Source organism: Rhopilema esculentum, chromosome 4 (assembly GCF_057945365.1).
Source record: "Rhopilema esculentum isolate cy_ngs chromosome 4, ASM5794536v1, whole genome shotgun sequence".
NCBI lineage: Eukaryota > Metazoa > Cnidaria > Scyphozoa > Rhizostomeae > Rhizostomatidae > Rhopilema > Rhopilema esculentum.
Genome location: NC_142818.1, coordinates 7,453,327 through 7,478,697, shown reverse-complemented (window position 1 = coordinate 7,478,697; position 25,371 = coordinate 7,453,327). Strand labels below are relative to the sequence as shown.

Genomic DNA, 25,371 nt, shown 5'->3' with positions numbered 1-25,371 from the left:
CCAAGCCTGCTACTGCCCTGCTCGTTTTAATCTGGTGCGTGCAAAATAAACATTGAAGCTCTATCAGTGAAGAGCCCTGCTTTGTTGATTACATTTGGTTATACGATTGCTGATTTTTGATCGCCTGATTGGTCGGTTTGTTCCAGTTTCGTCAACATAGTTGTTGTTGTTGATAAGACCAGTCCTGCTACTGCAAGATCAACAAAGATGGAGGGTGGATAAGTTACTAATGCCAAAGGTTGCAACTCAATGAGACATGGAAGAGGTAAGCGTTCATACGGATAAAGCTAGTCGTACAGAAGAAGACCATGCAGAGATGGCTGACCAGCCTTCTGATGTAGAAATAAACGAGGTTGCAAGAAGACTTCTGAGGTGGAAATTTCTTCTGTCAGCTCTGGAAGTTCACTGTGAGCTCTGCGAACGCGGTAGAGAACTTCCGCTTCTTCGAGATTTTTTCTCAAATCCAGGGAATTTTGAAACAAACTCAAGATATGATGGTATAAGCATCAGCAGCGTCAGTAAGTTTAAGATTTCTGAATTGTTGAATTTCCGTTCGATTTCCTTTGGAGTGCAATGTTATACATTCTGCATGGCTCGGCCTACCAGCTAGCTGTAATTCGTTTAGCTGGTTATTTTAGGCTCTAGACTTGCGGATGATTTAAAAATTGTTGTATAGTTTATTTCCAGAATTTTATGGGAATGATGATTATGCAGCCTTATTCATATTTGTTTATTTAGCTCTTGCAGTTATTTATTATAAGACAACTTTAAGAATTATGCAGAAAGTGAGGTTTTATACTGGTATTAATCATATGCAAATTCAATTCATCTTTTCTCAAAAGGCAGTTGTTTCCAAAAGCATCTTGGAAATGTCAGTTGTTTTGATGATCAAATAGTATTGAAATTAATTATTTATTAAGAGAACCATCTCTACAATCATGTAAAACATTACCAGAAGCCTTGAAAGTTGCATTTCATGCCAGAGAACCCAAAAATATATCGTAGAAAGTTGTAGCAATATTGTTAAAATGTTTGCTTGAAGCAGGCTTTCATGGGAAGAGTATGGCAGGGGTGCTAACCATTGCACACTTGAAAACATTCAGGTGTGTGGTGGTCGTGTGACATTTTTTCGCAAAAATCTATGGTTATCATAAAAGATCTACGCAGAAATTGCCAACACAACAATGATGACACCAATAATTTTGATGAGATTTATTTCGCTGAATCCTTATAATCACTACTAACATTTTAATAAAAAATGAGTTATTTCTGAAGACTTGAGCAAGTTTCTACATGTTTTTCATCAACTTTGATAATATATCTTTAGCAGAGTCAGTGGGGGCTTGGCATTCATCTGGTTGTAATGACCATTTTTGCGTTTACATCTGTTGCCCATGGCCCCTTGGTTATCAAACATCACAGCTATTTTATGTATCTGACTGGCCAGATGTCAATAATCCATAAAGATAATGCATAAAAGATAATAATGGGCCATTTTTCATTAATTTAAACATCACCAAAATCTAGATTTAAAGCATAGCAAAGTCTGAAGAGGGGGCTGTATATCAGTAGCAAAATCCGCAAATTTGCTACTGTTTCTTGCATAATTGGCAAGTCTGCTACTTTTGCTAAATTAGCAATCGAAAATTAAATTCTTGTTGACAACACTTAACATTCTTTAGAAAATTCGGAGACAAAAATGTCTGTTATTGTATTCTGTGTTTAGATTTTTTCATTGAACTGCCATCAAGCCTTGGAAAGGTGTAAATTTTTGCACAAATCTCTTTTCCATTTATTGTATCATAAAAGGTGCATGTTTGCCAGTGTCTGTTTTGCCGATGAAAGTAATTATTTCTCTGAGAAAAAGTGATAAATATACACCGGGAAAAAGTAGGCCAAAATAACGGTGAAAATTTATAGAGACGTTCGTCATATCGAGGAAAATCATGAGGAAGGGACATACAATTCGGTTCATAATAATGAGAGTTCGTTATATAGGGGATTCGTTGTACTGAGGGAATTTGCAAGGGGTTCAGCAGAATCCAAGGGGCCAGTCATATTTTTGCTATACTGAAAAATTAGTTATAGCCGGGTTTCATATTATTGGGATTCCACTGTAGATTAGTCCTATGATTATTTCAAAATTTTCTATTCAATTCACAATCCTGACAAGGAGTTAGGCCTTTTTTGAAGTGTCATGAAGTAATAGTACCAAGGAAAGATTTACATTTAAACCCATCTCGAAAACCAACAGAACCAATCATTGATAGAGAATTTCGCTCTCAGAATAAAAGAAGGCGTGTGAAAATATAATGTCATGGTTTTTTGAGTATACCCCCAAAGCTTATTTATCTAGAAGGGATATAAAATCTACAGACATTCAATTACAATTTAAGAGAATTAAGAGTTTAACAGTGCAAATTAGTTCGAAAATGAGATCTTACAGGTACTGTTTTGTGATTTCAGATAGGTTGTGCTGAATCAGGCCTTGCCCGGAAAGGCGCTCGATCGAGCGCGCGCGCCTAGAGCGCACCCAAAAAAAGCCTTGGAGGGCGATTTATAGAGCCCCTCAAAACGTAAAAACAATATTAACACGGAGCAAAATAAATTTTTGGAATTTGTTGAATCAACTTGATCAAGCATAAACAATCTTCCCAACAGACCGCAATATTATGATTTGCGTAAGATTACCCCTTGAGAAAAAATTCAGCAAATTCAACATTGGGTTTTCGATATCATTTATTATTTAATAACCCTCTAATAACCATCAAGGACACAGGCCATCAAGCATATTCTCCGGCAGATTTATTTGATTTTCGAGCAAGCGTTTATCTTCTTTTGAAGTATATATTATTTTCTGTTTTTCTTAATAACTTAAAATCGCCTGTGCAAATCAGCGATCACGTTTCCGTCCAAATTATCGCATTGCTTTTCATTTGCTTTTGCGAGTAGTAGATGTTCTAGCGCTTCTTATAGAATGGATAACATGAAAAAAGGAAACAAAGTTAAATGTTCGATTTAAAGCCATGCGTTTTGATGAAGCAATGTGTGAAGCTGAACATAACAGTAGTGATCCTGACACTGATAAAAGCTCATAGAATAATGGCAACTTACATATCTAGAAAAATATGAACAATTTTGCGACTTTGTTCTATTATATTTCTATATTTATATTAACATAGTGTTTGTTGCATGTTTTGTTATTTCATATTATGGTGCTTTATGGTATCACCGTTGAATTTCATATTTAACATTCTTCCGAAGCTTTCGATATGAAGCTCTCGATCTCCTAAAGCTCTCGAAGGATGCTCTCAAGGAAATCTACTTAGAGGTGCGAAATAGCGCGCCTAGAGTTTCTAAGGTGCTCTTTTTATGGAGCACCTTCATTTTACTTAGAGCAAGGCCTGGCTGAATCATTTCTGCTTAACTTTGTTGGTAATTCTTTCTTTGTCAGTAAATGAGATTGTCAAATTAGCTTTTCAATCAGCAATATTCTGTCAATAAAATATGGCAATAATTCTTTGAGAAAAACTTGTCAACGAAAGATAATTTGCAAAAAAATACAGTGGTTTTTTACATCCGAACAGGTAGCTTTGGCTTTGCTAAGCTTGATGTGTTGAATTAAGAACTATATAGAATAGCATATGATTCCCATTCATTTGACAACAGCATATTTTATCAAACAGTTAAACAAGAAGAGGTATGAAAGGGCTACCAGTCACGTGATAAAAGCAGCAAATAAATTGCCTTCAGGAACTGCATTTTGTCACATGGAGTAGACTCACAGTTATTCAATTTCCAAATTTTCATTTCCTTTTAAGCAAGACTCAAAGACTATTAGCATGGGTTTGCAGTATAACACTTTCATATTATTCTAGAGTGTGAATCTGCTAGAGCCATTGTCTATCCAGAATTACGAAATGACTCTGTCAAGCAGGAAAAGCAAACATATGTTATCAGTTTCATTTGGAGACAACCAAAAGATTTATCTACTTTGAACCACTGTCCTTTTTTAAAAATGTCTTCAAAACTCTCCTTTTGGAGCAACATTCTTTTTCCTTGAAATTATTAGTATCTCGAAAAGATAAGAAACAAACTTTCAAACACTAAGAGTGTGAAGCATTTAGACCTGTTTCATTACAATGAATCAGTAGTTGTTGAACTGGTAACTGCATTATACTGAACATATTATTTCTCCATCACAATTTTAGTGTATCTAGCAAATCACTAAAAGTTACCAAAATCTTTTGCAGGGAGATCAGCCAGTAACCTGACATTAGACTCAATAGATGATTTTGCAAGATATTCTGATGATGGTGGAAGAGACAATGATGACAAAGTTGCTGGTAAGTGAAGGATCAGCAATTATAAATATGATTATAGTAGAATAAATTTTCTAATGCTCGTGTTACACAAGTGTAGAGAGATACTTTTACATACTACCATTAAGTAAGGATATATATTTCTTCTTTAAACAGCTTGTTGAAAGCTGAAAACATGCACTTATTTTATGAAGCCAGTTGTTGACTAGCATTGTATACTGGTGATGTACTTTTGTGGTGTAATTTTATTATAAAGAAATGTCTAGGCTTTACAGCCTAAATGTGTCTATGCTTGGTAGTCTTCATTTTTGGAAATAGAAAATGTTTCTTGGTCATGTTTTGTGTAATCTGGGATAAAGTACTCCTTCATTAACACTGAATCTATGCCATTTAAGCACTGTTAATGTAATAAGATTAACATAACTATAGATTGTTATATGAATTTGTTAATAGATATTGTGTGAATCAAAGAATAATTTCACATAAAGGTTTGGTTTGTCATTAATTTTTTTATGTATGAATGGCCTACTCTAGAATTGCTTGTATCTTGTCAACCACACATTTGCAACTCAATTTTTGATTCAATTAACTTTGGATTAGATTCTTGTAAACCCATGTTTTTTGAACAAGAACTAGGATTTGTGAATAAGAAAAACAAAACATGCTCAGTCTTAAGTGGAAAAGAGATGCACTTTCCATGTCATTTATCACCACGAATTGAAAGTTCCCTGAAGTGAAAGGTTTTCAAATAGATCATTTCTTCTGGAAGTATTTTGTATTTGTTTCCAGTGCTGGAGTTTGAGTTGAGAAGAGCCAAAGAAACAATCAAAGAATTGAGAGAAAATATCACAGAATATGCCAAAGGTCAGTATTTTCAAAGCTCACCAGCCTATCAGTTTATCTGTACATATTTGAATTCCATTTTCCTTTTCTGTCACCTCATGTTGAATATAGTTGGTGCTTGCTTCTAATTAATAAATTGATATATGAATGTCACTGATATAGTTTGTTCTTTCCTGAGCTAAAAACATGACAGCAATCAAACCTTCTCAAAACTTTGACAATTATGGAACTGTGTTTATATAAAGAATTTTTGCCTACTCCTGACTTTGCTTTTTTCTCGATTTTATTTTATTATCATTTATACTTTATCATAATTCATATGACTAGCAGATGGTCTCTTTTGCGAAGCTAATATTTTTATACCTTAATATTAGCAGTACTCAACATTTGCCTCATTTCTTTGTTTTGATGTGGCTAATCATAGACACCTTTTTATTTCACTATCATAGTAATGTAGATCTTTGACATTCGTAAATATCAGTTTGCAAACAAGGTCACCAAAGTAAAATTCAATTATTACAATTCAGTCTAAACGTTGGCACTCTGAAATTTAGGCTCTTTTTTCTTTCTTCAGTCATTGTTTACAGTAAATCATAAATCAAACCATAGTTATTTCTTGCTTTATCAAAAATATGTCTTTCAATTAATAAACTATACAAGTAATTTTCCAGCTGCACTTTATATTGTATAAGTTTTAATCTGTATATTTTCTTTTGATTTTCCTTTATTTTTTTCTGCTAAAGAAAATGAATCATCCCTCAAAAAGACAGGAGAAGAATCAAAACAATCTTCAGAGCAAGAGGTCTGACACTAATTTGTCATTGTTTTTTATGCTGTTATTTGTCATTGTTTTGAAATTTATTTGTGACTCTATTATCCTTCAGTTTTACCAGTGATTTTTTGTATAAAAGAATGAAGAATATGCAACCGTATGTTTCTAGGGTCCTGTAAAGACTTTTGAACTTCGAGCATTGAATTATCTCACAAACGAATTTCTTCTAAAAAATGGATACCGTTTGACTGCTATCACTTTTGGGGAAGAAGTTGGAGATCAGGTAATTTATTTGATGCTTGTTTCGTTGTCTATCCAGAATTTTTTCCAAGTTGAACGATTATGCCTTCTGCGTATGAATTTGATTTAGATTTTTGAAATGATTTCTTTGTCATTTCCATTTAAAATGATGTGCAGAAAAACATTCTTGTGTTTTGCCAGTCTGTTGCTTTTGTGAATTATCAAATGAAAGTGACAATAGGGATAATAAATAAGTGTGTCTCATTGAATATTGTCTTGTGAAAGAGTGACTACAGATTAGCTTTTCACTAATAAGTAGAAAGAAATGAGAAATTTTTTACAGAAAATGTGGTCGTTTTTTTAAAGTACTATTGTCTCATAAAATCGATGCATCCATCAGAGTTTACATTTGTGCAACATTTGGAAATATTGTTAGATAATATGGTCATGATGGTTATTGACAGCCGAAGCCTTTGCCATATTGCAAATCAACGAATTACAGGTTCGGATTTCTAGAAAGATAAAAATAATGAATTATTCTTTTACAACAGGACATTGACGATTGGGATGATGTCGGTGTCAATACTCCACGCCCACCCAATCTTTTACATCTTTTTCGAGATTATGGCAAACACGTGGTAGAGCCAGTCGAAAAAGATAAGGAAGAGATAGAAAAACTCAGAGAACAAATATATCAATTGGTAGGCCTTCTTTAGAAGCATTCGGCGAACAAATGTTCATTTGAAGGAATTGTTAATAACATTGTTTAGCAGGATTGATACGATGCTGACTCGAAATTTTGCAAGATAAAGCACGCTTTTCCAGGGTGTACTTCATATGAGCCTGTGTGGAACTACCACGGGTGAGAAAGCTTCAGGAAGAGGCTCCTTTCTTAAACAATGCCAACAAGGCCTTATCGGTGGATGGTAGCTAGCCTTTTCACTCACATTCAATGACAATCAGCAGTACAACTGCTACTTTTTCTTGGCTCTTTATTAATTATCAACCCAATTTTGGCAAGAAAATCATGGGAAAATTAGCCTTTGGTGTAGAGTCAGCTCAGCTCGACTCACCTTATCGACTCACATCGACACGACACGAGACAACACGACATGACACGACATGATATGACACGACATGACACGACTCAAGAAATGTGAGTGTGTGGCACAACAAGAGCAGGGCCACTACCCGCGACAAGTGACACTTTTCATCATTTTGCTACCAGCTGAGCAACCTTGTTACATTTTTAAATCCAAGCCCCAAAACCATGCCATTCAAACTACTTGCCTTCCTTTTTATAAATTTTCTCAAATATTCTTCTGCACTTACAAACATGTTAATTAGGTCTGCGGTGTGTTTAATGATCAGTTAATCTATTTCGTAATAGATGTAGCAATATCATTTTTCAACTTAGTTTTAACTGATATTCTTTATCACGCTACCCGTCATAAATACAAAATGATATTTGTCTAGGAAATGAACATCAAAGATTTGGCAGAAAAGTCAGAAACTTTACAAAAAAAGAATAATACATTGCAACAAGCTTTGAGTGATCACGAACGGTATGATAATATTCTATATTCTATATTATTCTATACATATAAATTATAGCAAGAATAGAAAAATATATGTTTGAAAACGACATATCCATGTTGTTTATCTCCATGTATCGACCGTTAGATACGCATTTTGCTTTGGTCTTGCACCTGAGCGTGTTTCTGAAAGAAGAATCGGATTCTGACTTTGGGAAAAGCAGCTTCATGATGAAAGCTATCATGATGATGAAAGCAATCATGATGATGAACACCAGTACGACGACAAAAAAGACACACATCTTACCCTAATTTTCGACTCTAGCGAGAGTCATCTTCAGAATGATGTAAATTATACAGTGTAGTGTCCAACGCACTGATTTTGTCATTATGAAACCGGAATATCTTTCTTGCTGGGTTGTCTATTGCACTGTTTTTGTCAAATATGTCAATTTATCATTGATTTTATCGATGGATTCAAGTTAAAGAACCACCATGTCTTTTTTAATCATTGTACTGGTAATAAAAATATGATTCTGATGTCGTTTGGTTTTGTAGGGTGAATAGTGATGATGCAGTGGATCTGCTCCCTGACTCCACTGTTTCATCAAGCATCGATGAAGTACAAACCGACATTAATATGGAATTTCATATGCCAAAGGAAACTCAAAATTCTGGGCCAGAAATCACGACCCAGATGCGAGCCGAAGAGCAACAGGAGTCAAATAATGACTATGAACAGTCTCTCATAGGCAGTAATTCTGTGCAAGATGAGAAATTAGAAAAAGGTTATAAAAGCAGTAGTCAAGAGGTTCTTAGCAATGATGATAGTTTGTCAATAGAAGACCAACTAGACAATAATCCTGAGAATTGTGATAACCAGTCAATGGACAGCTTTCTTGATAGAGATGTTCCCGATGAAACGGTTGCTGCCGAAGATCACATTCCAGCGGTTGATATGGTAGTTTTCATAAGTTACATTCAATTTTTTAAGTGTTTCTTATTCATGGTTTCTTATTCGCGATTCGATAAGACACTCAACATTACGATTTGAAAATCATGCCTATTATCAAGCATTGATATGATGATTTTTCCTTTTAGAGTATTGAGCTGAACATTTCTTCGAAAAGGTTTGTCTATAAACACACTTGTATATATTTATTGTAAATTTTCGATTTGATGACCTGCAAAAAAAATAAAATCAGGATATGTAATATATAATTTTTCACCAATAGCCCCTATCAAAAGTGTTGCAACACTGACGCCAGTCTTCAAAAGCAGTATTTGTTTGGTATTGTGTTGTGTAATGGCAACTCGTGTGAATGTTTTTCGTTGCTTCCTGTTTTGTGCTTAGTAGCATACTTTTAACCCATGATTGAATACGCTGCAATTTTAATTTTGAAAAATTTTGGGAAACTGTGCAAAATTTTGTGGGAAAGAAGACAGCCTTTTTCTCTGGTGGAATAAAGGGCTTCCTAAGATGACACTTGCAGAAAATATCAGAGTGATAGAAATTGGAACAAAACAGAACAAAATCGTCGTGAACAGTGTATTTAGTAGAAGTCTTATAAACAGTACCAGTTGAATTTCTTTCAATGATTTTTTTTTTCAATTTCAGGCAAACGACCGCAATTTTCATCCAGAAATTATTTGGTTTTGTACAAGAGCAACACGACACACGTTTGATGAAGGAGGTAAGGACATAAGAAATAATTTATTAAAAATCTTTCTTTCGACACAGTACAACATACGGACATATGTATTTTCTAAGTAGATTGTTCATATACAAGTTGGTTTTTGTCCGAGAATAGATTGAGCCATTGAAACATTTTTAAAAATTTCATTTTTTCGTCCACATCTTTTTCTGTGCTGACAAATTTTTATAAAAATAGGGATCATATTTCGAATTGAAACAAATAAACAAAAGCCTAGTTTTGTTCTAAGGCGCTGTAGAAACAAATTCCTTAATAATCATGATCCTACAGAAGCTTTCGACCACATTCGCACTTCTTGTGCGTCAAGCTAATTTAATTTTCATGGTTAGGAGCCATCTTGCGAGGTTTCAGATCCTTATTGTGAAATTATTTTTGAACAAAACAGTTTTGTATATCCATAAAAGTTGTTAACTTTATTGCCAGGACAATTTCATTTGCTGAAGCCTTACCTTTAAAGCGGTGTGCGTTCTTTTACTATCACTAGTTCCAAGCAGACGCGTTTAGAATCATTTAATCAAAATTTAAGCAAATTCAAAGAGCGTGTACAGCAAACCAATCCAGAATCATTATTTTTTGAAAACATACGGAAAACCTGTTTGCCATACAAAACTTTATTGGATTACTCATCCTTATACCACCAATATAAAACTAGCAATAATTAAGCTATTTCTCATACAGATTATACGAGCGTCAGAAGATGATGACCCTATCCACATTGTATCCAGATGCCTTCCAAATGTGGTCCCAAACGTTTTGCTAAATAAACGAGAGGTACAGTTTGGCAAAATTTGAATTGTTTACTTCTTTCATGCCTGATTTTGCCACGTCTGTAAAATGTTTTAAGCTTTATTTGGTTCGAATAAACTTTTACAGTTCCTATTGCACTTGTATTCATATTCAACTTGCTATAATGGGAGCAAAGTTATATGTGTCGTGGCTAAATATTGGTTCGTTGAAAAACATATAAATATAGCTTTTTCCTGAAAGGAATGAACGATTCTACCATCTACAGAAGAATGTGTCATTCAAGTGTCTCTTTTGTTGTCAACAGCTGCAAGTATTGATCAGCTCAGACTCTGTTTTTCAGGAGCTGATACCGATTATTTTGTGTCTGGTCCGACTTCACCCCGACGTCAAAGTCAGGGACAATCTCCTGCATATGCTGTTTAACTTGATAAAACGCCCAGATGATGAGCAGAGGTATCCACATTCTGTCCTTTGTACTTATTGAAATTATCTGAGAATTTAAAGAAAGTTATTATTTGCGTAACTGTAAACGAAATGATATTTTAAAAGGCAATCAACAGATACTGAATGGGCCATCTGTTAATCATTAGTAGCCAATCAATAAGCGCGTGAGTGGTATCATGCTTTCTGATTGGCCAATTGTTGACTGGTAGACGGTTGAAGCTACTTTAATATCGGTTGGTTGCCTTTAAGTAAATATTTGGCCTTTTTAATTTTGCCGTCGTGCATTTTTGTCCATGGAGAAAAAAGCAAATGATATTTAGACGTCCTTTATTTCTCTTAGACTATCTTAGACTTAAACTATTTAGATATTTATTTTTGTTACTTGAGAACTAATTACAACTGCAGTCATGAGTAAATACAAGCTAGTTGTAACTTTTTATCATCCTAAATTAAATAATTGAGATTGAACAGAATTATATGCTGCAATCATCAGATGTTTGATAGCGTGGTTTGTTAGTGGATTGAATTTCCGAATATAGGTTTCTTCAGAATATCGATAATTTAAAATATGTTAGTATACCATCTATCATTAAATACTGTCCTTCAAGTCCTTCTTGTTTTCGTTTTAATAAACTTTGTATTTTGCATTCATAAAGTATCTTTCTAAATTGTATATTGTATATTTATATATAAGTTTTTATGTTATCAAAATTCAAATGAATCCACTGTTTTTAGTCACAGCCTAAAAATATCTCTAAATTTGCATTACATGCAATCCAGGAATAACCAAGTGTATCAAGCTGGGGCCACTAAAATTGAATAATATTCAGATATTTCTTTTACCTATTATACCCTAAGTCAAATGCTTCAGGTCCCTTTTTTTATTTTTCAAACTGAATTGCATCATTCTATTTCACCAGACGCATGATTATAGATGGTTGCGTTGCCTTTGCAAGGAAGGTTGGCCCAACTAGAATCGAGGCTGAACTTCTTCCTCAATGCTGGGAACAGGTAAGATATGAAACAAAATTCAACGTCTTTTCTTAAAACTAGTATAATTTTCGTCTGTAGCTTTTCCTCGCCTAAACGTTGTGATAATTTTCTGCTACTGACATGATACCATTACAAAATGCGACAAGCGTTGTAATCAACTTATGAACAAGGTGCTTGGTTGTAACCAGAAGTTAATTATATTTAAACTTATTTTTGGTGCATTATTCTTGTTCGAATATTCTTTAATGACAACATTCAATTTTCAAATCATTGTTCTTTGGTTTAGATCACTCATAAATATCCGGAGCGTAGACTGCTCGTTGCTGAAACATGTGGTTCTATGGCACCGTACATACCGGTAAGGTTTTTTCTACGTGGTTGGACTTAAAGCCCCAATTAGAAAGAAAAGACGTAATGACAAGCTTTTAACTGAAACAAAGCCTTAAATATAGGCTTGATATGTGGTGTATTACTTTCAAATTTGTTTCTTGAGGTTCAATTACACCATGATCTTAGGGTTACTTAATATTTCGTATTAGAGGCAATAAGTCACCTTAGAGGTTTTTTTACAGACCATGACATAGACTGACTTGTTCATAAGACATTGAATTACATTGAAATATCACACCTCTCTTTAGTGCATGTTAAAGTATGGATATTGCTGTGACCATTTTCATGATTTCGTAGTTGGTTGTTGGTTTGATTGAGATCTGTAATGTAAAAGCAGCATTGGAAAATACTATATGATATTCTGCTGCAAAAGGTTCATTTCTACAGTTAGGAAGGTGACTGAAGGAAGGTGTTGTGCCCTTTAACTGGAACATTGCCCTTTTTGGATAGGAGGGTGAACAATGCCTTCATGTTACATGTTTTAGACTTCTAAAATGAGTGCTCCATTTTTGAAATGGCTCAGATATGAACAGGACATGAAAAAAAATTGTTCTTCTTGCGACCAGACAAAAATCATGCATAAATTTCCTGCGAGAATAGGAACTACATTCTTTTTGTCTTAATTTTTTCTTTTGAAGAACATGAAAGAAAGAAAAGTGTTTCTTGCAAAAGAGTATATTTAAAAATAATTCCTGCAGAACTTTATTCATGAAGATTTTCCTGCGACCACCCGGTCACATTGTCGGGTTGGTATTTATGCCTTGGATATGAATTTGCTAGTATAACTTCTGGGTATATACATAGTCTAGCCAAGTCTGCAGGTTCGGACACATAGATACATTTCGTTTATCCTCAACATGACACTTATGACCTGTGCCAACATAACTCGTGAACTGACTTACTCCTATCAATCTAACGCACTACATAAAGAACTTTAACAGCAAGCAAATTTAAAGCTTTGAGCCTTTATAAGAATATTTTGCAGTGTCACGGTACCTGGATGTTTAGCTACAGAACCCTACACTAGTAGGTTTTTTAACATCAAACTCATTTGGAACTATGTCAGTAGCCCTCAGCCACTCGTTTATTTACTGTTACCGACCTTTGACGTGAAATTGCAACTAGCCATCCTGCCTCTACCTCGAGGTTTTGCTGTTTCTCTTACATGCCTATAAATGGTAAATATTGTTAGATTTACATGATCTATAGCATTGTCTAATTCTTCATCACTCAGCCAGAGCTGTTAGGTTCATTGATGTTCTCGATGTTGAGACAGATGCTCGAGGATGATGGGAATGAAAAAGTTCGCGAAGCAGCCACGCGGAGCCTCGCATTGATTTTTGCATTTGTTGATGATGATGCAAAATATTCTCAGGTTTGATTGCATTTTTTCTGAAGTCAAGGCGCGATTTTGATAAATAATATCAAAGGTTTGGATCAGAGAACCTTTTTTAAACTCTGCTTTCAAACAGAAGGCTTCAATGTCTGCTGAAAGTCTAACGTAGATCGTCTTCGTAATCTAATAAGGTCGTATTCAACTACTCTTCTTTAAGCAATTTTTTATTAACTTTATTAACTTAATTGATAATTTTTAGGAAAAGAAATAAAAAGCACTAAATAAGCTTGGAAGACTTTTCAAATAATTTTGGCAGGAGTTTGTATCTACTTTGGGTCCTCATTGCTTGTAGTCCTTTTGAACAGTTCTGCTTTGGCTATAAAGGCACTGGCGTAATATACTGTTGATATCAGAATACTGGTTCCAGGGGCGGCTTGGGGTGGTATTGAAGGTATTAGTCTAATACCATTTTATTTCCAAAAAAGGGGACTTTGGTTCTCTAAGATCGCAAGAAATTTATTTTGCTTTTTATACGCTGCCACTTTTTCGCAACAATTTTATCAATGGGACCAGCTCTTTTGATATAGCCAAGCTTGTTTAAGCTAAAGGCAGTTGTAAAATAGTTTTATATGTTATGCAGGAATTTAAGCAAAAAAATGCTCTGTAGAGTCACAGGCAATATTTTCACATTATTTCTCTCGCTTTCTCTAATCTGATGATACATCTTACATTTTTGTGCTGCATATATCTATAGTTAATCGCTCGCTGTATCGTAATAGAGCCTCACTTGAGGGCCATAAGCCCTATGGTATTAGAATTAATGGGCTAATACCTTGGGGCTCCATTACTGGGCAGCAAACCGCTGTATCAAAGAACGACTGCGCTTGAGTAGTTTGCCGCAGCCATAATCCATTTGTATTTCAAAGAACCCATCCTCTTCCCTTTACACAAAACTAGTTGGATGAACTACACTACCACAGGGTCAGCATTGTCTGGGAGGGGGCAATGGGGACCATTGCCTTCAAATGATTTTGTAAGATATTGCCAAAAGCGATTCTAAACCTTCATATCGAAAAGCTCATTTTTCCTAACTCCCTAAATCAAAACATATAAGCTCCACCCCTGTTAAATAGTTTAAAGACCTTGAGTGGGGGCCTTCCTATGTCTTAATCTCAGAGGCTAATACCAATACTTTTCTACTCCCAGCGGCCCCTGCTGGTCTCATATTGTCTCTTTCTGGTAGTGTTTTGCATTTTTCCCATTCTTTCTCCAGGCCGTTGACTTACTTATGAAAACGTTAATGGATGAGAATGAAGATGTCTTGCGTGCTTCAAGGGAGATGCTTCTTCCTGTTATCGGTGTATGGACATTGGAACTAAAGAACCTACAGTCGCAGTTGTTATCGCCATTTTTAATGACAATCCGTTCGATTTTAGAGGTAAAAATAGAGTATATTTATTTGGACAAGTTTGTATGCAAGCCGGTGAAATTTGGAAAGGGTTGTATATTTGCATGAAAGGGAAATTAGTTATAGTCTCGATCTTAACGGGGGCAAGCGTTTTGGTAAGGAGAGCACTGAATGTATTTCCTTTGAGATACTTGAATGTTTTTCGTCTTTTCATTAAGCTATTGTCTTAATTGCTCTCAATGCTCTCCAATGCAATTGAGAGAAAAGTACATGGTTTGCAATATTATTATGCAAAGATTTTACGGAAATACTTCAGGAAAAGTTAATTCATAGCTTATGAACAGCTTAATATGCGGGGAGAGCTTGATGCGTTGATCTTTAATAAGGTCTATTTTTGCTGCTTGATATTTTAAGACCATACAATTAATGTTTATAGCCTACATCAAACACATCGAAAGTCTTGGGCAACCTGGTGTAGTAAAAGCATAGCAAAATGGGATCAATTTTGTTCCCTTGGTACATTTTAACCCATGTGCATTGGTAGTCCAACATCGCTGCCTTTCCGACCTTCGTTTCTATAGTACCCCATTGTTCGTTCGGCAGCAACACAAAATGCCATCACTTTTCCAATAACTACTGAAATATTGTGTTTTAAAAAGTGCCAGAGAAATTTAATGCGCATATAGGCAATCAGGATGGTTTTGGTGCATTAGAACACTTTGCTAATTTCAGAGTGCAACTGCAAAAGTATGCAACAAAACAGAGGACAATACCCAAGCATTAAGTGCTCTCGATTTGCAATTCAAACTTTTGTTTCAATGCTGTATTGACATGGTGCCGCTGATTTTTGCATTCGTTCTTTTAACAGGTGAGTCTTGCAAAGCTTTTATTTTCTTGTTTTATATGTACAGATAACTTTTGAATAACTACTATACTCAAATTTTTATACTGCTCTTAAGCATACCAGAAGTTTCAAGAAAAGTTTGGCTTGTCCCGACATGTTAACATACAGTTATTTTCAGTTTGCTGGTTCTAATCTTTACGAGATCAACATACCCAATAATTCCATTTATCTTTACGTGATCTACATTTGCGCTAACTTGCGTTGGATTTATGTTTTAAAAAGTTAATGTAACAAAAAAGAAACAAAACTCAAATATTGGATAGTGTTTATGATTGTAGAGTTTCGGCACCTATGCTTAGTAACCGAAGAGGTGTCCGTTCTGAAGGATTCTTTTAATATGAAAGGAGTGTTTGTTTTTCTAAGTTGCATCTCATCTATGATTTTGCAGGACCATTCGACGGAGAGGATGGTGATCCAACTATCGATATAAAAGGTGCAGTTTAATCCGAACGTTATCGCTATTCTATGACGTATTTTCTTCAGACAGATACCAATAGGCAACTTTTTACCAATTCTAAGTGTAAACTATGAAATTTTCAAAGGCCGCCGGAGAGTGTTTTCGTTTCTCATATCACACGGAAAAAGATATTCCATAGTAGCACATTATGGATCAAGAACAAGAAACCAATCAAATACGTCAATCTTTCCTCCCACTTTATTTTCAATCAATACCTGGACAAAATGTCCTATTCACATTTTGGTCTATATCCGTGGTTCTGTACCCTGTCAGGTGTCGGAAAAAGACTATTTTGGTATAATGCATCATGTTTCAGCTTTACCATGCTGTTTTCAATAATTGTTTGCTGATGGATTTGTATCTTGACTATGATTGACTTGAACAATTTTTTGGCGGTACAAAATTTGAAAATGGATTTAGAAGAAATTGAACATTTTACAGCATACTTTTTTGACTGACAATCCTCACAGGTTAAAACGTCAGAATAAGGTTTCGAAAAGACAAGATGAAAAATATATACCCAGTTGTGGATCGAAATAGGCCAATTTGAAAAACGTGAGCACATGACTGGTATAGTTGTCCAATCAGTACCGCGCGCCTATAGGAACATTACCTATTGATTGTTCTATTTTTTTTATAAAAAGTTGCATTGAATTCCGTCTTTGCTTCAGATAACCGTCTGCCAAAGCAGCCTAACACACTTATGAGCCTTGAAGTTGTCATTGGTGATGCCAGGAAATTAAGAATTATGGTAGAAAGGTTTGATAGAAATCTTGAGAATACAGAACCTGTATCCTGGAATGAGCTAGAATGGGTTTGCGACAATTGGTAAGAATATTTTGTTGCTACTCCTAAATCACTATCTTATTCTACGTTCTTATGTGTTTTTTAAATATTGGTGGAAAATCAAAAAACAGATAGGGAGTGGGGCTGAGATGAGAGTTCGAAGATGAAGGTTTTGGGTGAGAACAGGGAGTTGAAGAGAAAGGGAGAGTAGGAGAGGTGAGTGGGCGAGATATGGAGGTAATGTGATCAGCTGATGTAAGTTTAGATTGATGATGTCAATGGAAATTTGAAAAAGTCTTCTTTTTATTCCCTCGAAGTAAATGGCAAGATCTAAGATTAAAGATTTGATGTAGATGTCTTTTGGGGTAAGCCAAACCAGAAATTTTGACTAAAATGGTTTTTTTTTCAGAAATTCAAACTGAATTTTGTATACTCATGGCCAGAGTTATCACGATTGAACATAACATTTTGTTTATCTTGTTATCAATATGTCCTCTATTTTGTTATCAATATACAGCTATTCAACTGCCTTTTAAATTTCACTAATCTGTAATCCTTTCCTTTATCGCAGCGTATCCCAAGTTGTAGAATTCACAGGTGGGTCCTATTATATTTTTTATGTTCTTGTTTCTTCAATTATAATACGAGTTTAGGAATTCTGTTTAAATTTTCCTGTGTTTCAGTGCTTATGATCTCTTAAAACTCTCGCCAAAGATAAGACTGTTTTCTCGTGACTGTTACAAAGTTCCTCTAGTTTCCTGCTAGTTCTACGTTTCCTCTGACGAAGTCATGAATTACCGCAAATTATCATCCAGACAATGAACAACAGCATGCAAGCAGCCATTACAATTATCCATACTCCTAAGGTTTAATTTATTTGAACTCTAATCACCAGTCTGGTTTAATTTATGCAGTCCAGTTTAATTAATGCAATCTGGTCTCCTAAAATGGCTTGGATTTATTCAAAAAATAATGAATACCCTATAATTTTCTTAATTAATCTTTTTAGGTTTAAAGCGTTCTGGAGAGTTAGAAATTATGGAGCAGCTGGTCTGTTTTTTATGCAAGCTATGTCGAACATTTGGGAAAATTTATACATACAAAAAGGTTTGAGCATGAAATTATGCATATTCTTGTAAGAATATCTGCTGAGCATAGATTACAGAGTTTTTTATGAAATGGCCTACACCTGCATGCCAATCGCAGGATGAAGCAATCTTCTGTATCATAGCATACCACTCTTGCAATAGGTTGTTTGAGCAAGCCAGCGCAACTCTGTAATCAGTATAGTACTTTGCTAGGTTTATTTGCTTTATTCCTTCAGCCTTCTTTAGCAATTGATTGCTTTTTCTTTTAGATAATTCCATATTTTGAAAAGCTCATGAGGGCGTCAGGTAAGATTCAGACTTAGTTATGACATATAAAATTGACAGCCTGTTCATGACAACAATGTTGACAAACGTTGTATACTTATACCCGATTAAACAATGCAAGTCAGCCTTACCTTTGTTTGCACTTTCAAAATGATTTATTTTTGCCGTCAACACTGTATTTAACCGTCCACATATTGATCCATTTTCAATTTGATCTGTTTTCGTTTCGTCTTTTTATTCCATTTTCATATCAGAGCAAGGTTGGAACGGATCCATTTAATCCGTGTTTTTACGCAGGCCGTGCAATGTGAACGGACACACTAAATAAATGATCCATGTGAGCTTCCTCTTGAATCTTCAGACTGCTGATGCTGGTCCTGTTGTACGAATTTACTTTTAAATTTTAGAACTCTCCTTCTTGGAAAAAGACTTACCCCCAATATGCAGCCCGCTGTTGCCACTTTTCATTTGTGGAGTTCTCTCTGTCTTCAATGAGGTACGTAAGCTGTTCTCTCGCCAAGGAAAAGTCCTCCCCCCCCCCGCTTATTTTTTTCCGAAGAAATTGGCACCCACTTGTCTAATTTTAGTATGTGTCAAAATTTCCTTTAAGATGTCTGGGTAGTGTAGCCCGTGCTCTATTGCAGTCGGATACTTTACACCAAATTTCCACCCCCCCCCCCTCCCGCGTATTGAATTTTGAAAAATTTTGCTGTCTCATTTTAAGGGTAATTTTCTAACGTTGTATGTTGTGTTTCAAACAATTTGCATTGTTGGTTTTTTAGGAAGAAGATCGAAAAAGGATGTGCACCTTTTTGAAGCAGTCTTTGGTTACCATCGCTACACAAAATTTTTCCTTATATCATTTAGAATCTACATTTCATATTCTTGGGTGAGCTCATTTATCAGCATGTTTTTATTTCCCGGTACATAGATCACATAAAAAATGTGAAGTAAATGTGATGGAAATTTTACCTGAATATGATCATGTCAACCGGCCTTAACGCGGCACTTGCCTTTCAGTATTCCAAATACAAACATAATACAGAAATGTAAATATAGCCAATTTTAATTCAACTTGTGCTCCAGAATTTGTAAGGGCAATTTAGCACAATAAGGTGATCTGTTTGAATGATGCTTTCTTGGGGGGGTGTGTGGTAGGTTTTAGGATTAATGATGTTTAAGGGTTGGGGGTTATGGAAGATAATTTTTGTACCATTGACTAACAATTTTTCTAATCAGGTGTCATAAATAATGTTCATTTCAGCGAGAATCAGCTATGTAGATTACTAAATCTCTACCAGCTCCTGCAATTGAAAATCTGTAGTTTATCTGGTTTTGAAAAAATAGATATTACCAAAAACAATTTTGCAGGGATGTTTCCTTTAACTTTTGACCGTGACTTCCACTCGGGAATTGAACGATCTAAACATTTCTGATCGATTTTGTAGAATAATTTGGCATTTTATCTGAGCCTTTTTGTTTTCAGGTCTAACCAGGACCTTCATGGAGATCTTATACAGGTTCTTAGAGAAGCACTTGTTCATCCATCTACAGCTGTCAGAATAACAACTGCTCCACTATTAGAGGTTAGGTACTCAACGAAGATATTAACAATATATGAGCTTAAAGTGTATACAAATAACAGCTACGTAGTACCTTCAATAATGGGATAGCCAATCTTTTTCAAAGGGTAAAAATCATGCACATCATTTCCCCTCAATTCAATGCTTGCCATGTCATTCCACGCGGAAACGATTGATCTTCTCTTTGGCCCGCCTCTCTACCTCGTCCCAACAACCAATCTTTCCAATTTTCTTGTATTTTAGTTATCTCTTCTTTAAATGGTTTTTCGTCTATGACGTCACCATCTTATCAGAGGTCCTTTCCCAAACTTGTTTCATTCAACCTCATTTACAGCCCTGAGCTTTTTTTACTTCCACTCTACAGTTTTTAATTCCTGGTGCACTGATACTAACAATTACTTTATTGTCTTTTTTATTTTTAACGATATGATTCTTATTTTCATTCTGTTTAATTTACATTAGTCAACTTGAAGAATCATCCTGTTGTGATTTTTCGATGGCAGAATATCATTATGCCTAGAAACTTTTGGGATATGTTCAGAACACCTTATCATGACAGAATAACTATTAAACTTTACTATTGTACACTCCATTCTCCTAGGAGACGGTAGCACTTTGAAGTCAAATTCAGCTTCACATGTCAGCTTTTTTTCATTGTGTATTGAGCACTTATGATTTTAATTGAACCTCTCACTTGCAGATTTTGGTACGGTGTGTTACCAGTAGTCCGCTTTTTTCACAAGTTGCATCTGCATTGATAACCCTTTCAAATGACCGAGAATTGTAAGTCTATTTTTGTATCAATTGATTTATTTGTTTATTGATATATGCTTGATATATATATCAATTGATATATACAAAATTAAGGTGGTTAATTTTGCATAGTTATCTTTATTTGCCTTGTAAGAAAATTTTACAAACTCCTTGCCTTGCTGCCTTGAAAACTTTCACCCTTATGTTTAACTCAGTCTATTGATGGCATTTAGTCGTGGAAAGAAAACCTATGCAACCAAGGATACTTGAAATCTATTGCCAATTCATCCTAAAATTATTCTTGTTGTTGCTAGCCATAAAGCTCAAGACCAGAGCACGTTTGTAAACAAAGCACGATGAAAACATTGACGTCAGTGTTGACATCAAAATTGAGTAAAGTTTTCAGGCCCTTGTTTAGTGTTCAGCCATGCAATGGTATTTAATATAGGACTTCTGAAGACACTGTTCGTAATTTCTAGTGCTGTCAAAGTTGCCACAGTTCCAACACTTGGGAGTGTTGTAGAGACGAGGACGGACAAAAATGTGAGTGAAATTGAATTGTTGCCAGATTTTGTATGTGTTTGGTTTTGTATTCTTCTTGTATCGTAAAAATTATTCTAACACTAGCATTTCCACAGGGTTAGGCATATAATGACACTCCCCATCGTACTTTTAGATTTAAGTTTCGCAGTATGTAGAAATGGATGAATTTGGCAGTGGAATACCTCTAGGTTTACCAGATCACAATCTGTTTTACCCTTTTTTGGCAAATATACTTCTAAAATGTATACTTTTCCATGATGCGATTGTTTTGGGCAACAAGACTTATTTTATTCCTCCGACCCAGTACTGGATTTGTCTTTAAGCCAGGTGAATACCGGTTGGAGGTGATAACTGTTGTCGTAGCCCTGACAAGGATCTTCCCATGAATGTAGCCTTTAAGTTAGTAGGTTCAATGACTCCTTATGCCTACACGTTAGGAAGGTAGTATGTTTTACTTCTACTGCGTGTGTCTTACTCTTGTAGTAAGAATATCTTATGGATGCGGTCAAAGTTGTTCATGTCCTGGTATCAATATTTCTGTTTTTTTGAGTTTTTTTGGAAAAGCCTTATCGTCATAAATGAAGAAAAGACTTATGATATATAATGATTTAGAATTAGTCGCAATTTTATTGCGGCCGTCTTCTTGCGTTTTCATGTTGGATTTCAGTTAGGTTTCAGATTTGTGATTGCCACTTCAGTACACACCAGCGAATAAGAACAGGATATTTTAAAAACCTACAGGCAGAGATTTTGGGATTATAACAGCTTCTAATTAGAACAGTGTCAGACTTAAAAGATACATTAGATTTTTTTTGCAGGGCAATTAATTCAGACATTATGTACTTTCCAAACTTTTATTCCTTGAAGCACCACATGATCCATCAACTGAATACAATTTTTTGCAAATGCTGTATCTTCCTACAACTTTCCTAATGAATACAATGGTATTAAATGAAATTGTAGTATTAAATGGTAGTATCCACAACCCCCTGTTCGTTTAATGCACTTTATATAATATATAAGAACCATTGAGCCTGAGAGATGAAATGTTAGGTTCCAATACTAGGGTGTTGGCTCTACCTATTTTTGCAAAATTTGTTTTTTTCCAGTTATTAGAAAAAGTGTTCTTGCAATTGCAATCACTAATGGATGACCCAGGTCTCAAAGACAACATTGAACTTCAAAAGGCTATGCTGAGGACATTTTCGCGAATCCTGCCCAATTCCGAACCAAAATTCAGGGAAGAATGTAAGCTTTTCCATCAAAATTTTTTTTGACATTGGCCATCGTAGGGCAAAGAAAAAATTTGCAAAGTAGCGCAGTTATATTTATATTTATTTATTTGAAATATATTTTGTAGTTGTTGCTCTCTTGGTGTTATCGATTTAATGTTAAATTTTTCAGTCTTGGCACATAGAATTCGCAGAATGGCCGAAGCAAACAGTTTCATTCCGGATTTAAAAGTTCAAGTCGAGATGGCACGTGAAATTGGCCAGACAATAAGTGCAATGCTGTGTTGTTGTATCTTTTTCAAATTTCATATGGTGAAATCCTCTTTGAAAGCCTCTTCTTAATTTTGCCCGTTTGTTTAAGGCGGATGAAATAAACGCCCTCTTCCTAACGCTCCATTTTTAATGATCCATTTTAACGCTCCCTTTCAAATATTCCGTCTCTTAAGTGCAACAGTGATTTGGAAAGCATCAATTATGTCTTAAAGGATTCATTACTTTGCAGAAAACAACAAAAGCATAAAAAATCAAAATATGTTTTCAGTTTTCAGTTATTTCCAAACCTTTCTATGATTTGTTGAAGATTTACGATTAACACATATCTGATAAACAAGACCCAAGTTTTAACGACTTTAAAAGCAATTTATACACACCTATTTGCTCCCCCCCCCCTACTCTAGAGCACAACAGCTTTTAAATACCTCGTCTTCAAAAAGGGGTATTTCAAAAAGGTGGTTATTTTGTTTGAAGGTGACTCTCAATGGAAAGCTGCTCTTTAATTCTGTGCGATTTTCCCTTTCTCAAGAATCCACAAACAAGAGTTTACACAAAACAATGTGGCTGTCTGCTCTCTAATAGATGTGTAATAATTCAGTATTATTCAAAGTATGTCAGCCATCGTTACTTTTTTATATGGGACTTATTCTTTGCAATACAGAACTGCAAGCTATGCTTCACCAGCATTTGTGCCATTTTTCTTTAACAATATTTAGTCATCTCAGCAGAATTAATATCGTCGCAAATAATTCCAGCATTACGCTTCCTGGAGCGAGACACAAAGGACCTCGCACCAGATGTTTATGTACGTATTAATGTACTTTCACATTGTTTATTACAGCATAGAATTTTTTTACACTTTCCGAGGCTGTGATTGGGTCAGCGGGGAGAGAGGCCACGTGATTTAACGCAGGCTCTCAGCCAATCAAGATTTTAGCCCTATGACAAGATCAGGATATGACTCTAATCTGCGAACAGCGGCATTGTTCGTCTCTGCTCTACCAACTTATCTACCTGGTTAAGTTTTCATATCCAAGAAAAACTGTGTTACGCAGAAGCAGGTTTCCATTTATAAACCAAGTGCGCAGGGATGTCAACGCTGTATACGTCGCCATAAATTCTATGCATCTTGTTGTGAGCCCGTAAAAATTAAGAGTAAATGTCCTTGTGAGGGATAGGTTAAAAGGCAATCTAAGAAGCTCAATGAAATGCCAAGAGTTGTTATTCCGTTTCAGGATCAGATAAGGCTGATTATAACCGATGCAGAAAGCAAGATTTCTGCAGATAATGCTGCTGAAGGGTAAGCGCCAAACCAACTTAATTGTTGTATTTACAACCCCTGCTAAAAGTCTTTGAATTCTAATGTCAATTTAAAGGCAAATACAGTCACCCCTCTCCCATCTTGCACCATGTTGGTTAACTATAGAATGAAGAACGATATTATAGAGTATGTTTTTCCTGTAACTTGGTTGATTTTGGCCTAGAGGTGGTGTTTTTATCTAACCGAATAGAACAAGGTTGGCTGTTTGTTTTTTTCATTTCAGTCTATTATTTTTTGCCATGCAATATCTGCTACTTATATACTTACCTGCGAAATAGCTAAATTTTTAATTGACTTCGTTCATTATTTATTTGTAAATATACACTTTCTGTTCTGGGACGTCAGTCTTTTCACATCTTCTGTTCGAAGCTCTGGATCTTCACTGAGTGGACAAGAAATGAAGAACAAACTGCTCAGCGGCTTCAACAGACTAAAAGACGCCTCAACGAAGAAAAGAGACCTTTTCAAGAAGAAAGAGCGCTCTAGTACTTTATTATAGGGATAATCAACTCTACTTGCAATTCTTAGTAAGGCTCTCTCGTTGTGGATTCCGCCAATAAATGTAACTGCCACCACCTTTGCTAAGGGTAAAAAACCGCGCCACCTTACATTTGATGATACCTTGCCTTTGCTTTGTGCCAGGTTCGAAAAAGGAAAAATATAATTTAAAGCGAACATTTTTGTGAAGGGAAGGAAACTTATTTCATATATCCCCCCCCCCCTCCCCCCCCAATTTCATACCAATATGATGGAGATTGTACATTATATAAGTTGTATTTGCAAGAATGTGACACATTAGACAGTCGTGCAGTGGCATTAAAGGAAAAGCCAGGATCTCATATCAGTTATAATCCGAATCTTAGCAGTTCCGCCCCATTTTTTACGAACGCTCTTTGTAGAGTAGTTTTGCAATCCAAGTAATGGAAACACCAAGCAAAAAGAATTTCTTGGTAGAACTTATGACAATTTCTTGGTAGAACTTACGACAATGTTACTTAACTTAATTGTCGTAATTATTCTTTTTTTTGTAGCAATTGAACAACCTGTTTCCACACGACTGCAGTCTACTAAACTTCAATGAAATCAAGTCTCGCTTAATCTTTGTATTTTTGTATTTGCAATGTATATTAAGCTGTTAAATGTTTGCTCTTTTAAGGGGACCGATCACCAGCGATTATTGTATGGAATAGTAGATTACCGCAGTATTGAATTTAGTTGACATGATTCATCGAGTAAAATATCTGGTTCAAACAGCCCTCTGGTTTGCCTTAGCTCTCTATATAAGAAGCTGATTTAATATGAAAAACAGTTTAAACCCAAATTGAGAGATTTCGGACAGAATTGTATCTTGTGACTGCCCTGAAAAGACTTTTTTAGGGTGAAGACTAAAAGCTCAGCTAC

General features: G+C 35.3%; 1 protein-coding gene across 1 annotated transcript; it reads left to right on the top strand.

Moving 5' to 3' along the window:
* The first annotated feature begins 168 nt into the window (after positions 1–168).
* Positions 169–25,221, top strand: LOC135690577 (RAB11-binding protein RELCH homolog). Its single transcript, XM_065208169.2, has 32 exons — positions 169–518; positions 4,254–4,346; positions 5,112–5,186; positions 5,909–5,967; positions 6,107–6,220; positions 6,729–6,878; positions 7,654–7,742; positions 8,271–8,673; positions 8,814–8,842; positions 9,331–9,406; positions 10,106–10,198; positions 10,515–10,627; positions 11,539–11,629; positions 11,898–11,969; positions 13,236–13,376; positions 14,611–14,775; positions 15,478–15,613; positions 16,038–16,082; positions 16,778–16,934; positions 17,464–17,489; positions 17,902–17,999; positions 18,250–18,286; positions 18,673–18,761; positions 19,048–19,154; positions 19,752–19,851; positions 20,549–20,631; positions 21,081–21,144; positions 22,254–22,392; positions 22,549–22,665; positions 23,366–23,454; positions 23,885–23,949; positions 24,340–25,221. The coding sequence occupies exons 1-32, from the start codon at positions 257–259 to the stop codon at positions 24,467–24,469; spliced, it is 3,507 nt and encodes a 1,168-aa protein (XP_065064241.2). The 5' UTR covers positions 169–256; the 3' UTR covers positions 24,470–25,221.
* The last annotated feature ends 150 nt before the right edge of the window (positions 25,222–25,371 follow it).

Coding starts and splice junctions, on each gene's coding strand:
- LOC135690577 (XM_065208169.2), top strand. CDS start 257: ATGGAAGAGGTAAGCGTTCATACGGATAAAGCTAGTCGTACAGAAGAA. Junction 9,407..10,105: donor ACACACGTTTGATGAAGGAG/GTAAGGACATAA, acceptor TTTCTCATACAG/ATTATACGAGCGTCAGAAGA. Junction 20,632..21,080: donor CTTTCAAATGACCGAGAATT/GTAAGTCTATTT, acceptor CGTAATTTCTAG/TGCTGTCAAAGTTGCCACAG.